Source organism: Neodiprion virginianus, chromosome 1, assembly GCF_021901495.1.
Source record: "Neodiprion virginianus isolate iyNeoVirg1 chromosome 1, iyNeoVirg1.1, whole genome shotgun sequence".
In the NCBI taxonomy this organism is placed as follows: Eukaryota; Metazoa; Arthropoda; class Insecta; order Hymenoptera; family Diprionidae; genus Neodiprion; species Neodiprion virginianus.
In genome coordinates, this window is record NC_060877.1 from 26,240,166 (window position 1) to 26,258,922 (window position 18,757).

The window sequence follows — 18,757 nt, forward strand, 5'->3', positions numbered from 1 at the left end:
TGGCTTACGGAATAACTTATAAAACTAGCCATGCAGATCAATTCCTATACGCCGGTACTCGGAGCACTTATACCGCTTATTTCTCCGCTCCGATAATTACCCAGGCTTGAAGTACGTCATTGTCAGACTTCGGACAGTTGTGTATTTGAACAGATACACAAGTGTAGAGTAAGTATATCTTGCTAACTTCCCGCTTCAGTTTTTTGGAGGCTTGAAGAATAAGCGAAGTTGTGATAATCACTCGAAAAATGTGAAATCGAGGTTTTACCAGATTCGACGTTTCAAGGTCCAGACAATCACCTTCCACCATTTTCGGACGGACCTGTGGAAGCGTGTGTGAGATCAATTTTTGTTCCGACGATATTTGGAAAACAAATGAACCGATTTGGATGAATTTGGTTTTAATCGACGGGGTTTTTCTCAAGTTAGCACTGACAAAATTTTAGATTATATCGGTCATGAATTTTTTCAGTTATTTTTAGAACAAAATGAAAAGCAAATAAGAAAAATTTGATTTATTAATGTTTTGTGAACTCATAACTCATCCCAGCCGGAAATTCTTAGACTTGCTCCATCAAAGCCCGCCGAATTAATCCCCTGTTTTATTTTAATGTCGACGATTTAACAATTTGCACGTTTACAGGTTGTAAAATTTTCCTTTTCACTTGTTGTTTCAGGAGGGAAAAATTCAGCAGCAAACATGGGTTTTACATAGTGAGGGGCAACCAGCCCTAGCAGATCGTCGATGAGAGCTGCGGAGCTAGCTTGAACAAGCTACCGAGCACAACATCAGAGTATTAGAGAAATTTGATTGATGCAAAACTATCAAAAGGCAGTAGGAAACGTACTCTAGTCGCCAGTATTTAAAGTATTTCATAAAAAAACCTAATATTTCGATAAGGATTTAATGTACTAAAAATATTACCGTAGAATATTACTCTGTAAGGTATAAAAACATATGCGAATTTGAAACGAACGAACAACTTGCCCGAATGTAGTAAATATACAATTAGTTAATCATTGAACAATCAGCCAGATTCGAATGATTTTAGTCGCAAAACAGTTAGCAACTAACTCTAGTATAACGTAAGAACGTCGAATCTCAACTGATTATCGTACAGTAAGTAAATATCATCGATTTAAAAAGTAAATTCGATGTAAGTGTAATAAATAACGCGACCCATAGCGAAGACAATCCTAGTTATAATATTAAAAAAGAAAGAAAAAAAAAGTATATATTAACAAAACGAAAATAGAAATAAAACGTAATTTCAATGTTTATCTTTAAACATAAATTTTAAGGTTGAAGTAGTTTGTTTTATACCGAGCAGGTATAATTGAAATTTATCAACATTTTATTGAGAGCAAATAGTTATACATGTTATTTGTTGAATCATGTAGAGTAGAATATTATCAAATGAATTTATCTATACATGAATTATATAAATATATTGTACGTCTATTTACATCGCTACTGTTGAGCAGAAAGCGAATGAACACAGTTGATTTGTAACCCGACACGTTGTCAGTCCATTGGAAAAGTGTAATTCTCATGAGAATATTCATAATGCTTCGATCTCTAATTGCCTAAAAAGAGAAAGCGAAAAAATATATAAATACGATGTGGAGTAGAGTTGAAAATGATAAAAATAAGTACAGAGGAAGAAATACAGCAACGTAAAACAGTAGTAAGTTTCGTTACAACGCGTTAAGATCGTTAGTTGTGGAAAAGAAATCACGAAACGCAATTAAAAAGAAGAGCATAAGTTACTTGGGTGTCGCTAGTAAAAACTCTGATACACGTACGTCGAGTAAAGAAGAGAGAGAATGAAAATGACAATCCAAACGCGACAGACGTACCTATAACGGAAGATTCGGGGAAGTTTGTCCGACGCAAGCAATCTGTGATACGGCAAATTGACAAAGGGGTTGATCGCTGGCTCGTGACCTCGGCAAAGATCCGGTGGAACAGCACATTATACGCCGAGGAAATCAAGAGCCGCAAGACGACGAAGACGAGTAAGGAAAAGTATTCATCAAGCGGCATTGTATTCATCGAGACAAAAGAAGCACACCCATCTTCAGAATTTTGACTAAGTTTTTACTTTATCACGTTCGAAGGTCGCCGTGTGTCAAAAACAGACGCGCGATGAATTTGGAAGTGGAGCTGATAGCGGGGGTCATAAAGGGTGGACCGCCCCCGGCGCACCTTCCCGCCCCCCGTCTCATCAAGATATTCATTGCCGGGGAACGTGACGGTAAGTGCAGCAATCCTTGCCTCTATATTCCTCGGCCATTTGTCTTTCGACGTTCGTCTCCTTGCTTTTTCGTACTGACCGAATGAAGTCCAGTTTCCGTCTAAGTCCGAAGCTAATCTCCCGTCAACCTTCATGCTGTACATTCACCGTGCCGAGGTTGCATCCGGTCGATTAACATTCCAGATGGCATTATTTCGTTACGGTGCACATGACCTGCGCTAACCGGTAACACGTCTCTGTGATATGCAAACTAGATTTCACGTATGGTAATGGATAGCGTTCCCCTGGCACACCGCTGGGTAAAAACATTCATCATCTCTCGCGGAGAGAAGGAACGGAAACGCCCCTGTTGTGCGATATTTTTACTCCCCCGCGAAAGGACCACCGCTTCAGGTCGTACATTTGAAATGCATTAGGCTGCTTTCTTTTCGGGACGTTCGTAATACACTTTTCAAGTGTTGACCCTGTTATTTTCGAATCCAACAACGACACGCTTTTCCAACAAGCTCTCCGGCCACTTTCGCGGCTAAAACATCCCCAGTTATTTTAGCACTCTGCGTTTTGTCACGGTTTTACCGAAAGCAAAATCAATACCTGTTCACCAGGGAAACACCGTGAACAGCTGGAACCTATGCAAATTAAAGGATTCATCTGTTCTCGTTGTAAGTACATATATTAACATCGCTCGATGCTTTTTCCGTATTCGCAATACAGCTTGGGGGAATATTCAAACTTACCAATTTACTCAAAGTTTCGACTCCACGATTTTTCCAGTAAATGTCGTTTTATCTTGACTGTCTCGTACGTTTTGCCTGAAAAGCGCTTCTGGCCGGATCGACACACTATGCGCAAGGATTTCCGAGATTTATACCTCTGGAGGCGAGATTACCTGAGAAGGCTTTGGAACATTCTCTGTACCTGCTACGGTTTGCAAATGTATTCTGACAATCCCGTAAGCTGTTCCTTCGACAGGACCGTGTGCTGCATAGAAACCCTTCGAGTCCTTCCCGGGTTACAGAACTTTTATCCCTGGAGGAACTTAAGCTTTTAAGGACAGTAAAACGGCTGCGTAAACTCCACATAGGTTATTTACATTCTAAAATGCTCTCTAATCTAGCATCGTATTGTGTTTTCTTCTTGCTCACTTACTCTCGACGAATTTCACTTTTTAGCACGAAATTTCTCAAATTCAAAGTCAGAACGCGATGTACATAAATGCTGTTCGTTTACTTGTATTTTTTCAACGCAACCGACAGCGGAGAGTCCAAGCGTGTCGAAAATTCGACCCTCCTATCTGGGGAACGTCGAGTCAAACATGAAATCACGTGGAAGCATTAAACGAGATAAATGCCCCGAAGGAAATAGCTTACACAGGGGTTGAATCTCGAATACTCCATGATTGATGTAGGGATCGATGTTTAAGGTTTAATTTCACATTTTTGAATGGAATAAAAGGTTCCCTGGTAAATGTCGGACTCCATATCAAAGTTGATTTAGCACTTTGGAAGAATTTAATTCCGGGATACAAGAAATCGATATACGTGTCGGTATAGGTAAGATATATTCCGTGGTGCGAGTTGAGATTACTTTGGGTTAATTTGAGCAGCCTTAGGGCAATTAGATCGTGATAATACTACATCGGTTTTAAATAAATATCAGGAGTTGCAACGGGCTTTCTTCCGAATTTATTTAGTATCCAGAATCTTGGCTTAATCTGCCGTGGCATCGATGTGAATCGAATCTAATCGAGTTTTGGCCCTCAGCCTTCAACCCCGTTTGTATTTCCAATATGCCAATAAGATGCGAGCGGGAGAAGATCTTCACTCGCGTCTCAAACGCTTACCATACGGTTCACTACTCTGCAGACTCAACAGTTCGTTAAACTGGGTCCACAATCTTCAAAGTTAAATTACAAAGACTGGAATCTGCCCGTGCTATAGTGTAGCATTGAAGCTTCGGATTTACATAACACGGTGTAAATTGAATTATTCCAAGTCTCTCCGTTTCACTTCATCCTCCATTTATATAGTTAGTTAGACAGAATGCGAATGCACCGCATTTCCCTTCCTCTAGCAAGAGCAATAATTTAATCCGGGAAGTGCAGATTCTGGAGGGGCTTGCAGATGCAAATTTTAACGAGATGCACTCCGGCATGTAATTTGTATAGGGGACGGGTCAAAAGAAACTAGGCCATCACCCCAATTTCACTTTATTAATATTCTCTAACCGTATTTCATTTTTTTAATATTAAAATTACTGCTTTCAGAGTTCGTCGAAGAGAGGAAGCAGATTCTCGAAGGAGTTGGACCGGAGCTGCAAGCTATTTACGATGACATGGGAATCGAGGTACGCTTTTTCCACTGACGCCTCATCCCATAAGAATTCATTTTGACGATTGGGAGATGATGACCTGTTACAAATTTATTTCAACCACGGAGATTCGTGATTCTCGTTGTTTAGGTGCTGCTGGTGGACATGCAGTACGGAACTGATAAGGATCCCGATGTCAATCCACGACTTGCGGAATTGTTCTTGGAAGAAATAACCGCATCGCATCGTCATTCCAGAGGGTGTTTTTTTTTGGTGAGTGCTACAACATCAACATCGAATTTCCTTCATCGCATATAATTAACGTATATTTTGTCACGGCAGTAGTACCTAGATTTTGTTCTGGGTTGACGGACGATTGAACTGTTCCTGGGACACGTTTTTTTGTTTCTAGCTACTGGTTGGCGCAGCTTATAAAAGTGGTTGGGTTCCGACGAAATTTACGCAAGAAACATATAAGGCCCTACTCACTCACTGTAACTTCCTCAAAGAATATTACACACACGACGGAGATTGTTACGTCCTGAAAGCTTCCAGGTAATCATTGCATTGTGCTCTTGCAGATAATCAATGTTTCTCAGCATTGATGGATATGAATTAATCAAGCTTAGGTTCAAATTTCCTGTACTGAAAATTCTTGTTTTAAATTTAATTGCGGGAAATGTTTCCAAACATTCGAAGTAGAGTCAAATTTCATTACAACGCCCTTGTACCTGTGGTAAGATCCGTGATACTGACAACGAACGTTCGATGAATTGTCTGTGCAGCGAGGAGACTGCTCACGATGATTGGCACCAGCACGAGTCAAATTTAAGAAAAGCGTTAAAAATAGCAGCAGAATCGGCCATTTTGGAATACCCAGACAACACCGAGATCAAAAATATATTACAGTCAACCGCAGAACGACAATTAGAACACGGCCTAAGTACGTAGGATGAATGATAGCTGATTCAGTTAACTTTTACGATTTGCTATGAATCTCAGGCTTGCTTTACGTCACTTTTACTCCACTTAGGTTTGGATGAAGATGGTAATGGCGTGATAGCGATCGTACGAAATTGGTCTGGTTCTACGGCACCTACCGTAGAGCCTGGAGCATCGACGCTTAAATCTAGAATCGGAAGTAGCTTACCAGAGGAGAATGTAATGGAATACGAGGTGGAATACAAGCCCGCTGGAATTGACTCCGATTGTCTGTCGCACGATAAATACTTGACACGAATGCGTCAACAGGTATTAGACAGGATTCAATTCTTGGTGAATGAGTCGGTTGAAACTGATCCCGAGATCAAAAGTCGAAAGAAAATGGTGCAGGCAGTTTACGCGGAAAGTTTGGCGCATTTGAGTTTGTTGAGAAATGTGAGCCCCGCGGATGAAGATGTGAAGGCCATAGGCCAAATTAAAGAATTGCTGCTAGCCGGAAGGGATAGAAAGCATGGACCAGTACTGGTATGGGGTCCAAAGTCCTCTGGGAAATCAGCAATCCTGGCTACTGTATATGAAAAAGTGCCAAGCTGGTTCAATGGACCAACTGTACGTATCGTTAGGCTGTGCACATCAACTCCAAGGTCGGCTTATAGTTTAGAATTGCTCAGAGTTCTCTGCGAACATATAGGATTTTTGTCCGGTAACAACGATGGCAATTTGCCGAGAGATGCATCCTTCGATCCCTTGTACTTGAACAACTGGTTCAGTCAGATAATGCGAGGAATCGAAGAAAATCCAATGTCGGAACAGCTCGTTATATTGGTTGACGACCTGCATCGGCTGCATCCATTGGAATGCGACATAGTCGCCGCGTTGTCTTGGCTGCCTTTGAATCTACCAAAAGGTGTGCATTTCATCGCAACCACCGCCGTTCCACCTGAAGCTTTGAGGCTAACTCCACTCCAAAAAGAGAGACTGCGGAGCCCGGAAATACTCATTGAATTACCGGAGGTCAAAAGCAATGTACCTGATGTTGAGGCCGCTTTTGACAGACTGGAACGATTGATTGGTCACAAGGCAGCAAACCGGATTGGGTCCCTTTTGGCGTGCACGGAGTACGGGCTATCGGAGACGGAAATCTTGGAGTTGATAATGCCTACGGGAGACGATGGACCTCTGGTACTCGCTAGTGGTCAGTTTGGCTTTGCGACATGGTGTTTAGTGAGGCGAACTATGACTCCGTGGCTTAAAGTTCGAGTCATGAGTGGGCGTTTGATGTTTTCGTGGCGTTGGTCAAGCGGGGAAATGGCTCGAAAACGATATTTAGCTACCCAAGACGCTTCACGGTCAGCGTACGGCGAAGTGGCGAACTTATTCTTCACCGAAGATTCCGAGGAGAGTGATCAAAAACCTCCTGAAGATTCGGATTCAGCACCGGCAAAGGAAACTCCATTTCAAAGTGCGCCCAGATCGCAAGATATTACTTACACTATTCGTCACGTCGAAGAAGCCTGGCTACATCTCCTTCGAGCTGGTGACGTTGATCGACTGAAAAGATTGGCTGTCTGCGCATTTGATTTCTTGCTGGCCGCTGTCCAGATGATATCTGTGAGCTACTTACGATGCGTATTGGAACATGCCAGGAGGTATTTACTTGAAAGGGACCTCGAACTAGTTTATTACGCCGTTCGAAAGTCTAGCGACGTGTTGACAAGGGATCCGTTACAGTTGGGAGCTCAGTTAATTTGCTGGTTGAGACCCGTCGCTGAGGATGAAGGAGATTTGGTAAGGATCAATATGTCTCATCTCGTGTACGTATGTGTTATGAATTGTTTAATTCCATCGAATTTATTATTCCATACTTTTCTCACAACGGTCCATACTCTCCTAGGTTAGTCGAATGGTCATGGCAGCGATGGCATGGTGCGATGGATATGCTGCACCGCTGTTAGTTCCACTGAATGGCTGGCTACAACCTCCTCTGCCTTTACAAATTCGTGCTTTAACCTGTCCACAAGGTGTCAGACTGATCGAAGCTGCGCCATCAGGCCAACACGTGGTGGTGGTACCTCCTCAAGGCGATGCTGAACTGTGGCACGTGATGTCGGGACAGCTAGTACACACATTCAAAGGTTATTATATTTCCCTTTCTGCAATCGCACAGCTTCTTTCTGGAGACTTGGTCATCGCCTACAAACAGTAACCATCTGCAATCGTGATTTACGATCACAATTTGTGATTATCAATCTGTGATTTGCATTTGTAACAACTATACCTTACAGGCCATTCGGGACCAATATCATGTCTGGCTATCACGAAGCAGTCTCAGTATTTGATGACTGGATCTGAAGATACATCTATAATCGTATGGGACATGAAAGAATTGATTATGAAGCAACGAATTTGTGAGCACATTGCTCCAGTGCTATCTTTGACGCCAGCAATGGGAAATTCGATAATCGTTAGCGGTGGTGAAGATTCTAGGATTATAGCAACGCGATTATTGACCGGTGAAGTACTAATGAAGGTAGACCATCACCGTGGTCCAGTGACTTCATTGCGCGTCGATTCTGCTGGAGAAGTTTTGGTTTCTGGTTCATACGACGCAACTGTTTGCCTCTGGTCGCTAGAGAGCTTTACTTTGTTGAATACCATCCCTCTTCCCTCTCCGGTTACAATGCTCGATGTGTCCACGGACTCGGTATTCCTGCTAGCTGCTTGTGAGGATAAAAAATTGTACCTTCGCTCTCTGGCGACTGGTACTGAGATACATACGCTAAGAGGTCACCAAGGACCGATCAAAAGCGTATGTCTCGCTAAGGATTGCAGAAGAGCTGTGGCAGGTGGAGTTGACGGAAGGGTTTCTGTCTTCGACATGCATAGCGGAAGATTGACGAAAGCTCTACCTGCTAGTCCATCGGCAGATGTGACTTCCGTCAAGGTGAGTCTTATTGACTGTCGGTCAGAACTGCAGAAAATTCTAGTGACTTGTTACACAATCAGGACTTTTGTTCAGGTAACCGAGAAAGACGATTTCTTGATAACCGCTGGCGGAGGTCGAGTGACTTATTGGAGTTTCCGCGGCGAAGAGGTTGCCCCGCGACCAACGAAGTCTGGTGGAAAGCAGGAATCCCTTCAACCTCACGGTGCTCCAATTTCCTGTTTAGATGTGTCCAGAGATGGCGCCATGGCAGTTACCGGTGGTGTCGACTCTCTAGTTAACTTGTGGCAGTTGAATACTCATGAACTAGTTTCCACCTTGGAAGGCCACATCGCAAGTGTTACTTGCGTCGCGTTTTCGGCTTCGGGACTCTTCGCAGCGTCAGGTACAAAGCGCCCAATGATTATAGGTAGTTAAACGCCTGATAATGAACAGTGGTCACATTTTTTTAACAACTTCCACTGCTTCAGGTTCCGAAGATAAAACCGTGAGAGTCTGGGGACTCACGTTGGGCCTGGTAGTCGCCACCTTCAAACATCAGGCTCCCGTTACTGCTGTGACTGTGATGCTTGATGGAAGAAGAGTCGTCAGCTCTGATAGGGGTGGTGCCATCAGGGTGTGGGCTGCTGACAGCGGAACGTTAATCCAGTCCCTGTGCGGCCCGGGCCGATGTTTTGCAGTAGCTTCTGACATGAGGTAACGAAAATGTAACCAGAAGCTCTTTTGTGAATCACAGAGCCACCAAGTATTGTTCATCTCGATTAATCGCTCACATTATTTCCAGATACACAGTCTGCGGGTCCGGAGACAACCATATTAGAATATTGGGACTGGGATTGGGACCGGAGGAAAAATACCCGGTTTCTCACTCCCAAGATATCACTTGTCTCGTTGTTACCCCTGATTCTCAATCCCTCATTACCGGCTCCAGAGACATGAGCTTAAAAGTCTGGCAACTTGCTGGAGGAAAATTGTCCCAGGTTGGTTTACACTCTGCTCGATTGAATCTAAGCAATCCATTCCGACGTTCAGTCTTGCACCATATCATTGCAGTTCAACTTTGATGCAGTTCTGGAATCTTGCAATATCATTTATCCAATCATCATCCATCAAATCCCGTTCGCAGGTGTTGGTTGGACACACCGATCACGTGACGTGCGTGGCAGTGGCCGTTTCGGACAAGTCCATTGTAGTCTCGGGTTCGAGAGACGCGAATTTGATCGTCTGGGATATAAACACGGGCGCAGATCTTCACACGCTGACGGGTCATCTAGGGTACGTAACCTGTATTCGGCTCTCGGGGGATGGTACCTTGGCCGTGTCCGGGAGTGAAGATAAGAGCTTGATTGTATGGGACACGAAGAAGGGAACTGCCCTCAGCTCCATAATGCTTCATGTTCCGGTTCTCGGGGTCGAAATGTCCACCGATTGTTCGAGACTCGCGCTCCACCTATTGGAACACAAGTGCTTGCCGATTTTGTGTCTACACAATACGCCCGCGCAATATGTCAAGCTGCCAGAATACGTTGCTCCGAGAGATCTGAGGCCTCCCGGACCGAAGCGACCGGCAAGAAGATTGCTCAAAAAGGAAGTGTCCTTGGATACTTATACATGGCAGCGAAAATATGGTCATTTGACTTCAGGTAACGGCTGAAATTGTTTTATTACTAAATTGGCTCATTTTCTGACATTCTGTTGTAAAAATGGTTTGGGATCTGCAGATATTTGCATCTTGCAATGCCGTGATATAACATGAAGAAACCTACGGATTAATTACATCATTTTTATTCAGTGCCTCATACGGCAGCTCGTTGAGTTCTACGTGTTTGATCATTCCTTATGTCTATAAATAATTCAGATGCCTCGCCATGTCGGGGTAATGTTTTAAACTGCTCGTCACGTGTGAACTACAACTCACGTGATTAATAGTTTCGTAGAGTACCGCAAGTCTCGTGTGAGAAAATGCTTGAAAGTGTGGACCGCCTAAGACCAGCGCAGCGGATATTAATTTGACATACCTACGCGTAATGCTTTGTTCAATTGTAAAACGTGATAACACTTGTCTGAAAGTGTGAAATTCATTGCATCCATTCCTGAGTATTTTGGATTATTAACAACTCTCTTAGGTATAATGGTCGCCGCGGTTGAGGAACGTCTAAAGCGTCGATTCAGCGTTAGCGCGTCAATGGAGGAAATCAGCAAAGCTGGCCTAGCTGGTTCCCAGCCTGGATTGGGTCCGGAACAAGCAGCCCTTGCACAATCCCAGCATTTTGATCAACTGGAAGCACTCTGGAATAAGCAATCACCTCCGCCGAGACCGAGAGGTCTTGGCAGGACGCTGTCCAAACAGAGTTCTCTCCAAGCGACCCGAATATCCGACTCGGAGGAAGAAGGTAGGCGAACCGTATCATGCGTCGCCTCCTAAGTCTTTTACATTGTATATCAAATACCTATTGATGTATTAGCAGTTACTATGTGGAAACGATATATGAACACATTTATGTCACACGTACCTACCTACCTACCTACCTACCTACCTACCTCACGTATTCAAATGTAATTCGTATCTTGGGATTGTATTGTCACAGTAAATACATCATCGTAGACCTTGTTTTCAAACCTTCGCATGGAGATATATTCATGTATCATCCTATGTTTGGGTAATTTCGAAAAAATGTCATTGCTTCTGTTGACTCCTTTGGAATATATTTTGAAGTTTTGCGTTACGATATAATATTCTGGAAAGTGAAACATCTACCTACTCGCTTGGTGAGTTTTCGGTTTTCAGGCTTTTTTCGAAAATCAACGTATAACATAAATATTCCTGTTGCTATTTTGTCTCAACTGACATAATGCATGACGAGGGATGAATGCTGGAAATGATTTTATAGCTAAGATTAAGTCCCAAGCGGGTTCAATCGCGGCCCTATTGGTTTCATGTCAGCGTCTTGATACGTCCGTTAGTTATTTTGCAAACCACTTTTCATAACCTTAGCCAATCTTCTATGTCTGATTTACACCATTTCTCCTTCAAACGATTGCATCTGAAGAATAATATTTTCTCATATTTGAAACTTCATCTTGAACAATTCACTCCTTTGTATACAATTCAAGATTGTACCGAGATGTGTGTGGTCCAGCCGATCATTCGTTTCAATCATTGACGAATAAAATTTAAATACACTTACTTGTATCATACTTTGATTCGCTTTGCAGGACACACGTTGTAGGCATTTCGTAGATCATGAGACTTAAATTTATTTCAAAGTACTCAAATATTGTATGTTCAATTTTTGTAGCACAGGAAACAGGATGCACCTTGCACGGTTGTGAGTAGATATATTTTTTTTTAAAGCATGTTCAATCTATTTTTGACTAATGGTCCAAGTTTTATGGTTATGGGCATGGGATTGGTGGAATAAATTATACGCGTTGTGCGAATGCGTAACAAAGCACATTCCTATATCTCAACATACACCTGAAAGTAAGTTTCCCTACACCCAGTACAAAACTGATGAACTGCATATCTATTGAAAATCGGGCAGTCATTATGCATCCGCGCCAATATCAATTCCTCGTTTCAGATCTACCCGGCTAATCTGCAATGGCTGACTCTCCGAAGCGCTTTTTCCCCGCAACTTCTCAGAAGATTAGGGACAATCTTCTGGACACACCCGTCTCTGAATCCCTCCTCAACTATCACCCATTATCAGACCTTGGGGTGTAAGACTCGCGTCATTCTTTCACTGCAATAACTAAAATGTAACTCTACGTAATAAAGTTATAAAAACTTCGAATTACTATGCTCCAATTTCCTCCCTTGTCGACCAGGTTTATCCATTCAACACGCATAATACTTCTCCATTCAGATGTGTGAGTATTATACTGTTCCAGGTGGATTTAGAAATCTTGTGTCGTCGTCTACGACTCGACACTTTTAATACGTATCGGATTATCACAACCGATTCCGAAAATATGAAAAGTTATAGAATTCGATGTATTGTGGCTGTAGGCTACTGACAAAGTGATTTCGTTGAAAATATTATGCTGCAAACAAATATTTGCAGTAGAGTAAAATTGAAAGAATGATAAAAAAAAATCTCTAATTTCATGAATCCATACAACGATTTAATTCGGATCATAGTCCGTATTTACATTTTATTCAGTAAATAAGGGAGAGAAGGACTGAATTTGTACAGAATTTAATATTTTTGAGACAATTTCAATTCTCACAGAACCTACTTGACATGGGTAATTTATTACTTACACACGTCAGATTACCATGCTTATAGAGCCGTGAGTAAATCAATCTACATAAAAAAAACCTTGATCTTGCTCCAACCATTCCATTGAGATTCGGAAAAGCTGAGTGTAGGACGACAGTGTTTTGAAAAAATTCAGCAGGGCGCCGTGAAAATGCTTTCAATTTTTTTGTGATCTTCAGAGAATGCCTTTCGTTCAACCAGCGATCAGTAGTATCGCTATTTATCGCATCCGTGCGTGGGAGTCGGGTCTGATTGATAGCGCACTTAAACTCCATCTGTACAGGGAGTGGGCTACTAGGATTAGCGAAAAGCAGCATTACCATGCGATACACGGAGAGGGTTGAAAAATGGCTCAGGACCTACGGGTGCCGCGGGAACTAACCGGGTGGTGAATCGATTTCGGGTGACTCGAACATGCGCGTTTCGACGTCGACTGCGCCCTCGCCAAGGGTGGTTGGTTCACCCTAGCGTCCGATCAAAACAAACCTTTCACTACCGAATGGCATAATAAGGTGTAAAGCCGGTTATTTTTTTTTATTTCTTTGTCATTTTGTGCAAAATGAGTCCTGGATTGGGACATGATCCTTTACCTTCGTATAACACAACAGGACATTATGGTGAGTGAAAATTTGCGCACTTTGTACCTTTTCGTTTGGCCTTACAATCGGCTTCTTAAAGCTTTGTCAAGGCTTACGTCAGGATACATTCGTCTCATTTCCCTTGCCGAGCGAACTCGTTTCGCTCCTTTATTATTGTACTGCAGCGATATAGTAGCGTCAGCTTAATTGATGTCGATCAATTCACTATGCATGTTATTTTCGTTATACCCTGAATGAAGATTATTCAGGTTATATACACACGTTTCAGCAGCTCATTGTCAGAAGTAAAAGCAGACGTAGCTGAAGCCTCTGACTCCACAATTTAATTTTTGTGCTTTAAGCTGGAAAAACGTTTAAACGGTCCGTCCGTTGTTGACTAATCGTTAATTAATTTTTCCAGGAAACGCCGCTATGTGTCTGTGGCAACAGCCGCAGCACATCCTCTTTCAATTGGCAAATTTTTGCTTCGCCTTGTCCTACTCCGCACCGTCTTCGAAGAAGGGAATACTCTTCATGCACTCTGTTCTGATAGTCGGTAAGTTTTTTACATAAAAAAAAGTTCCCCGTAACCATGGCTGAATGCGATGCAGTCACTTGAATATATCGCTTCCAGGATTTATACTATTTTCCGGATGGGCTTGGCACGTTATTTGCGCCCCTGACATCTTCTCCTGGAATTTCAGCTTCTTGGTTTTGAACATAGGACAGCTAGTTTACATTGTGTATCGAATGAGGCCGATCAGGTTTGACCCTGAATTGGAAGAAGCCTACCACACGTTATTTTACCCCTTCAAGGTGAGAATATTTTCACAAAATTTTTGGTTTCGCCTGATATTACCATCGAATTATTCTACTCTTGGGTATTCTTGTTTAAAAACAGGTCTCCAGACTTCAATTCAAACGATTAGTCTCGCCGGAATTTGCTACAATAATGTCATTGCACGCCGGCGAGGCTTATGCGATGCAAAATTTAACGAGGACAGACAGATTGGGTCTTCTTCTGAACGGCAAGGTGAACGTGCTGAGCGACTCCAACTTCCTGCACCCGATTTTACCCTGCGAATTTCTCGACTCGCCGGAATTCGAAAGCTCTCGAGCATCGGTCGACGAGAAATTTAAGGTAAAAGTGTAATCCAGCTCGCCTCTTCTCCATATTTTTCAAATACAACCGATTATTTCTCCAGGTATCGATAGTCGCGGCAAGCTCTTGCAGGTATTTGTTTTGGCAGAGAACTGCATTGGAGTATCTTCTCGTGAAGGAGGCTTACCTTGCTACCGTTCTCACAACTCTCGTAGCCAGGGACATCGCCACCAAGCTCTATGCAATGAACAACAAAGTGAGTTCGCAGGGAAAATATTATTCTCCAGACGGTGAAGGACGAACGCGATTCTCCCTCGACTATAAGAGTTATCGATCCTACTTCAACCCAAATGATCATCGTCACCGCGACACTTTAGTTTTAATGACACGACCGTCACTCATTTTAAACTTCGTTCAGATCGTTACGGACAAGGGTTCGCATCTGGACATTCGACTCCCCAGCATCAGTGCTGGTTTGGGTATCGGCGGGGAGTACAGAAGCCCGAGGGGATCGAGACAGGCCTTGATTCGCCGCAAAGAAACGAAGCTGGCGTCCAACAACGGTAAACACTCTCCAGTCGATGGTCTGGTCGCCTGTTCCTTTCCGGTAGTATCTAATTCCTCTGCACAGACGTTATTGTATGAATATTTCAGTCGGTGGTGCGAAGCCGAAGGATCGTGCCGTGGGAAATAATTTGACGAAGAAAGGCGCTCCGAGCATGGAGCCTCTTCCAGAGTTCCCTTCCTGCGACGATCTCGCTTCCAGCGGAGTAGAAAGCTGGCTTGATACATCCAGCAAATATCACAGCTGCGAGGTGATAGACGAAGAGTAAGTCGCGGAGGAATCCTGGTTGTCTCACGCAGTGACCGCGGTGACTCTGCTTTTTTATTTTTCAGCTTCCAGTTCAGCTAGACAACGGTTTGAAATGGCTTCCCGTGGCAATGAAGGTACTCTCCTTACAGGGTTAAGTTTACTCTGACAATGAGAGAGCATTTCATCCTCGATTCAAATGAAAATGTAGAATGTTGAAAGACGTTGAGTTGGAGTGTTGAAACGTTTGAATGATGCGTGTTCGGCGATATTAGCAAGAGCGGAGGTAGAGGTTCGTTGAATTTCGGAGTTTGTAGATTTGGCGATTGAATAGTTGGCTGTTGATTGTTTAACCATATCCTAGCATATTACGCTTTTGGAGTGACACGTACGGCGGTTAGAAGAACGAGCTAGATTCCTGCAGCTGTTGCACGGATACCACAAGTAATAAATGTTTTACACTTTGTGTGCTAGTGTTATATAATTATGGCACGTATAATGCGTTTTGTAGTGAAGATACTTTTGCTACGGATGACAGGTGACAGATTTAGTGAGACTAGAGCCGTGCTTGAACAATGGATAAATTATAAATATAGCAATAACGAAATTTATACGATTTAATTTTAAGAATTGATCGATCGTTGTTAAGTTTCATTAAGATTGTACAATATATTATTTACATATAGCAGTATATCGAATCACTCGCACACATATATAATAATTACCTCATTTATGTATACAGACGTTAAGATATCTATATTCTTCTTATTATTAACGAGCTTTTCCTCGGCAAAAGCGTCAAAATACATATCAAAAATAAGGTTCGTCTGCTAACTCAGGAACAGGCGAAACAACCCATAATACCGGTCTAATCGAATATCAACGACTGGGTAACGAAACTTCTATTAAAAATATAATAGAACGATTCGAAGTTACAATCTAACGATCTTTTCCTTGCGCGCTATTCGGTTCGAATTTAGAAAATGGACAATTCTCACGCAACTGTGAGACACTGTTGAACGCAGTGTTCTATTTGTAAATAAGTACTAAACAGTGTTTCGTACTTTACTTCATCTAAATGGTTTTGAAGAGGGAAGCGAGAGAATAGTGCACGCGAGATTATCATCAGTAAATCACGAGAGGATTATCAAAGCTACTCGACTTTACCAGATAACGGATTCGTCACGACGGTGGCGGCGGCTATTGTCACGAGAGTGAAAGACTGGGAATCTAGGGCGCCTGCATCATTCCGCCTAGTTTTTAGAAACACGCGATTAACTTCTTTACCGTCGGATATGCAGCCTGAGATAACAAGTCCGTTGAACGCTGTAAAGTGTTTCAAGTGTTTAAACGAGCTCGGAGAACCGCGATATAAGTTTTTGTAATACAACGACGACGACGTGGCAAGGATCCAAATTTAAAAATCGTCTCCCGAAATCGGCGCACTTGGCGGTACACCAAGTTTCTACAACGATTCGTGTAAGCCACGAAAACACAGGCTTGCTAATTTTCTGCAGCAAACAAATATGCGATGGTTAGTATCGGGCCTATACTTTATTCTCACCTTTTCGTTTCCCATTTTATGCGAAGAGATGAAAATACAGATTTCAAATCGGTAAAGAGGGCATCGAACGTTGTGTATGGAAATCTTCTTGTGTCAGTATTATGCCTGCTGTTGGATTTCTCGAGTACTTACCCTTCCTAGGGGTATTATCAACGATTTTTCATGGAGTGCAGTGCTCTTGGCATAAAGGAAAATCGTAAATGTTCATTACGAAAAGATTTATTGCACCCTTTAGCAGCGGCACGTAATATGGAATGCGAAATTATTCTTCAAATAAACTATACCTCGGTGAGGTACACCACGGGTTTTGTAATTTCCATGCTAGATAAAATTTGAAGAGCTTAATCTCTTCGAACGGGAATTAGCAGAACTTTACGACGGGGTAATAGAATTGAATTATCTGATTTGTACAAACCGTTTCCTCGGGTAAAATAAGCATCTGGCCAAAAATTCACGCAAGTTCCGAACAATTATTTCCAGCAGTTTTGATTATCGTCTAGACTCTAGTTCGATCAGATTTTTTTCGTGAGTTAAATTATATGTTCGATTGGATCGAGACCGTGGAACACATGAGGAGGTAAGGCCTTAACCGTAACACGTACACCGATTTTATACACACACGTGAGCACAACACGGTGTCGCACATTTCCACGAAACTTTTACATAATCCCGCTCAACTAGGTGGACACGAATCTCCGATTTGTCGGGGTAAATCGTAGCTCGTAAAATGAAATTGGCCTGGCCTCCTTCTGTTCTGCATAAATTACATCGATTCATGGAAACGTGGGCATCGAGGGTTGCTTATTTTTGTACCTCATCGCTATTCGAGCAAACAACCCCCCTCGTATTCGCTTCGTTGCACTTTTGCCCTGCAGAGTGTTTGAAGAATGAGAGAGAGAAGAATAGAATCCGTCGGTGAGGAGGCCGAAAAATTTGATGAATAGCTAGTCGATTCGATCGCTCGGTCCATCGATAAAAGAGAAATTAAAATGGGGGAAAAAAAAAGAAACAAACAACTCGTTCCAAGTCAGAGCAAACTTTCAAGGGGTACCTCAGAATTTTAATTGTTACTTTTAATTAATTGGGTGGCAGAGACCGCCGCCCCCGCGACACGAGGGTTGGGCGAATTGTCCCTGGGGTGGGACCCTCCCTGCGAAATTGCACGCCTTTAAAATATTCCCCAGATCAGCGAAGCCAGCGCGTCAGCCTATTTACCCTTTAACGACCTCGGAATCCATCAATCAAAGTCAAAGCTCAGACTTGGTAGCTAACGTAAACACACAGCCCAGATTCCTCATTGGTTACACGGGGATGCCTCGATACGTACAACGCGCGCCTATAAGACGAGAACTCGCGAGCAAACATTTGTTTCGCTCACAGAAAACACGCAGTGAGTCCCGCACATCCTCGGCATACATGTCTATAGGTATACACCGATCACATAATCGGCGCCTCGGGTATACGAAGAGCAAAAAGCTCGACTTATCGCGTGTGGCTCGAAAGCTGCAAGCTGCGTCATGGGAACGCGAGATCCTTGATCACGGTGAAAAATTCACGTGCTACTCAGAGAGTGATTACCTCATGCCGGGGTTCCTGAATTAGAGAAATTGAATTCGAAGCACGTGAAATTTCTGGTTTACCCAGTCGTATGGATTTGGTCCGATGACGACACGGACGGGTTACCTCACGCCTCGAAACACCCGCGTCTTGGTTCCTTATCGATTCCAGGTATAACAGGTGACACTTTCTCTCCGACAAAGGACTCTCTCCCTGTCACGAAACACACTGTAGGGGAAAAATAATCTTCTCGACCACCCAGGGAGCGGGAGGTATTGAAATGAAAAATGAAAATGGTACCGGACGAAAGCGTCTGCTGCAGTGACGCGAGTGATCGGCGCCGACTTGTTTCGGATCACCTACGATCTTATACGTCAATCTGGATGATATAGACGCGAATTGGATCGGATGGTTTCCAGCCTTTTC

At 42.9% G+C, this 18,757-nt stretch overlaps 2 protein-coding genes across 11 annotated transcripts in view; both read left to right on the top strand.

The window, feature by feature from the left end:
* The window catches only part of LOC124310332 (protein qui-1), an 89,771-nt gene extending 77,520 nt beyond the window's left edge, over positions 1-12,251 (top strand). For 4 of the 8 annotated variants that reach the window (XM_046774148.1, XM_046774149.1, XM_046774150.1 and 1 more), the window contains 15 exons: positions 678-2,258; positions 4,525-4,604; positions 4,719-4,841; positions 4,981-5,123; positions 5,354-5,511; positions 5,602-7,298; positions 7,405-7,645; positions 7,796-8,454; positions 8,530-8,839; positions 8,925-9,150; positions 9,239-9,434; positions 9,581-10,097; positions 10,581-10,847; positions 11,754-11,783; positions 12,039-12,251. In XM_046774148.1, coding sequence (XP_046630104.1) covers positions 2,150-2,258; positions 4,525-4,604; positions 4,719-4,841; positions 4,981-5,123; positions 5,354-5,511; positions 5,602-7,298; positions 7,405-7,645; positions 7,796-8,454; positions 8,530-8,839; positions 8,925-9,150; positions 9,239-9,434; positions 9,581-10,097; positions 10,581-10,847; positions 11,754-11,783; positions 12,039-12,052 — 4,770 coding nt within the window. In that variant the 5' untranslated portion in view covers positions 678-2,149 and the 3' untranslated portion in view covers positions 12,053-12,251. The remainder of the gene's footprint in view (positions 1-677; positions 2,259-4,524; positions 4,605-4,718; positions 4,842-4,980; positions 5,124-5,353; positions 5,512-5,601; positions 7,299-7,404; positions 7,646-7,795; positions 8,455-8,529; positions 8,840-8,924; positions 9,151-9,238; positions 9,435-9,580; positions 10,098-10,580; positions 10,848-11,753; positions 11,784-12,038) is intronic. The other 4 variants (XM_046774147.1, XM_046774146.1, XM_046774153.1 and 1 more) reach the window with 4 other exon arrangements.
* Positions 12,252-13,158: 907 nt separating this feature from the next.
* Positions 13,159-15,981, top strand: LOC124305128 (popeye domain-containing protein 3-like). 3 transcript variants are annotated; one of them, XM_046764207.1, is made up of 8 exons: positions 13,159-13,336; positions 13,719-13,853; positions 13,932-14,113; positions 14,199-14,438; positions 14,503-14,655; positions 14,818-14,983; positions 15,054-15,228; positions 15,297-15,981. In XM_046764207.1, exons 1-8 carry the CDS (start codon positions 13,279-13,281, stop codon positions 15,310-15,312), a joined length of 1,125 nt encoding a protein of 374 aa, XP_046620163.1. In that variant the 5' UTR covers positions 13,159-13,278; the 3' UTR covers positions 15,313-15,981. The 3 variants fall into 3 exon arrangements, with proteins under 3 accessions (XP_046620163.1, XP_046620177.1, XP_046620170.1); XM_046764221.1 differs by having other exon boundaries at positions 14,818-14,962; XM_046764214.1 differs by having other exon boundaries at positions 15,054-15,981.
* The last annotated feature ends 2,776 nt before the right edge of the window (positions 15,982-18,757 follow it).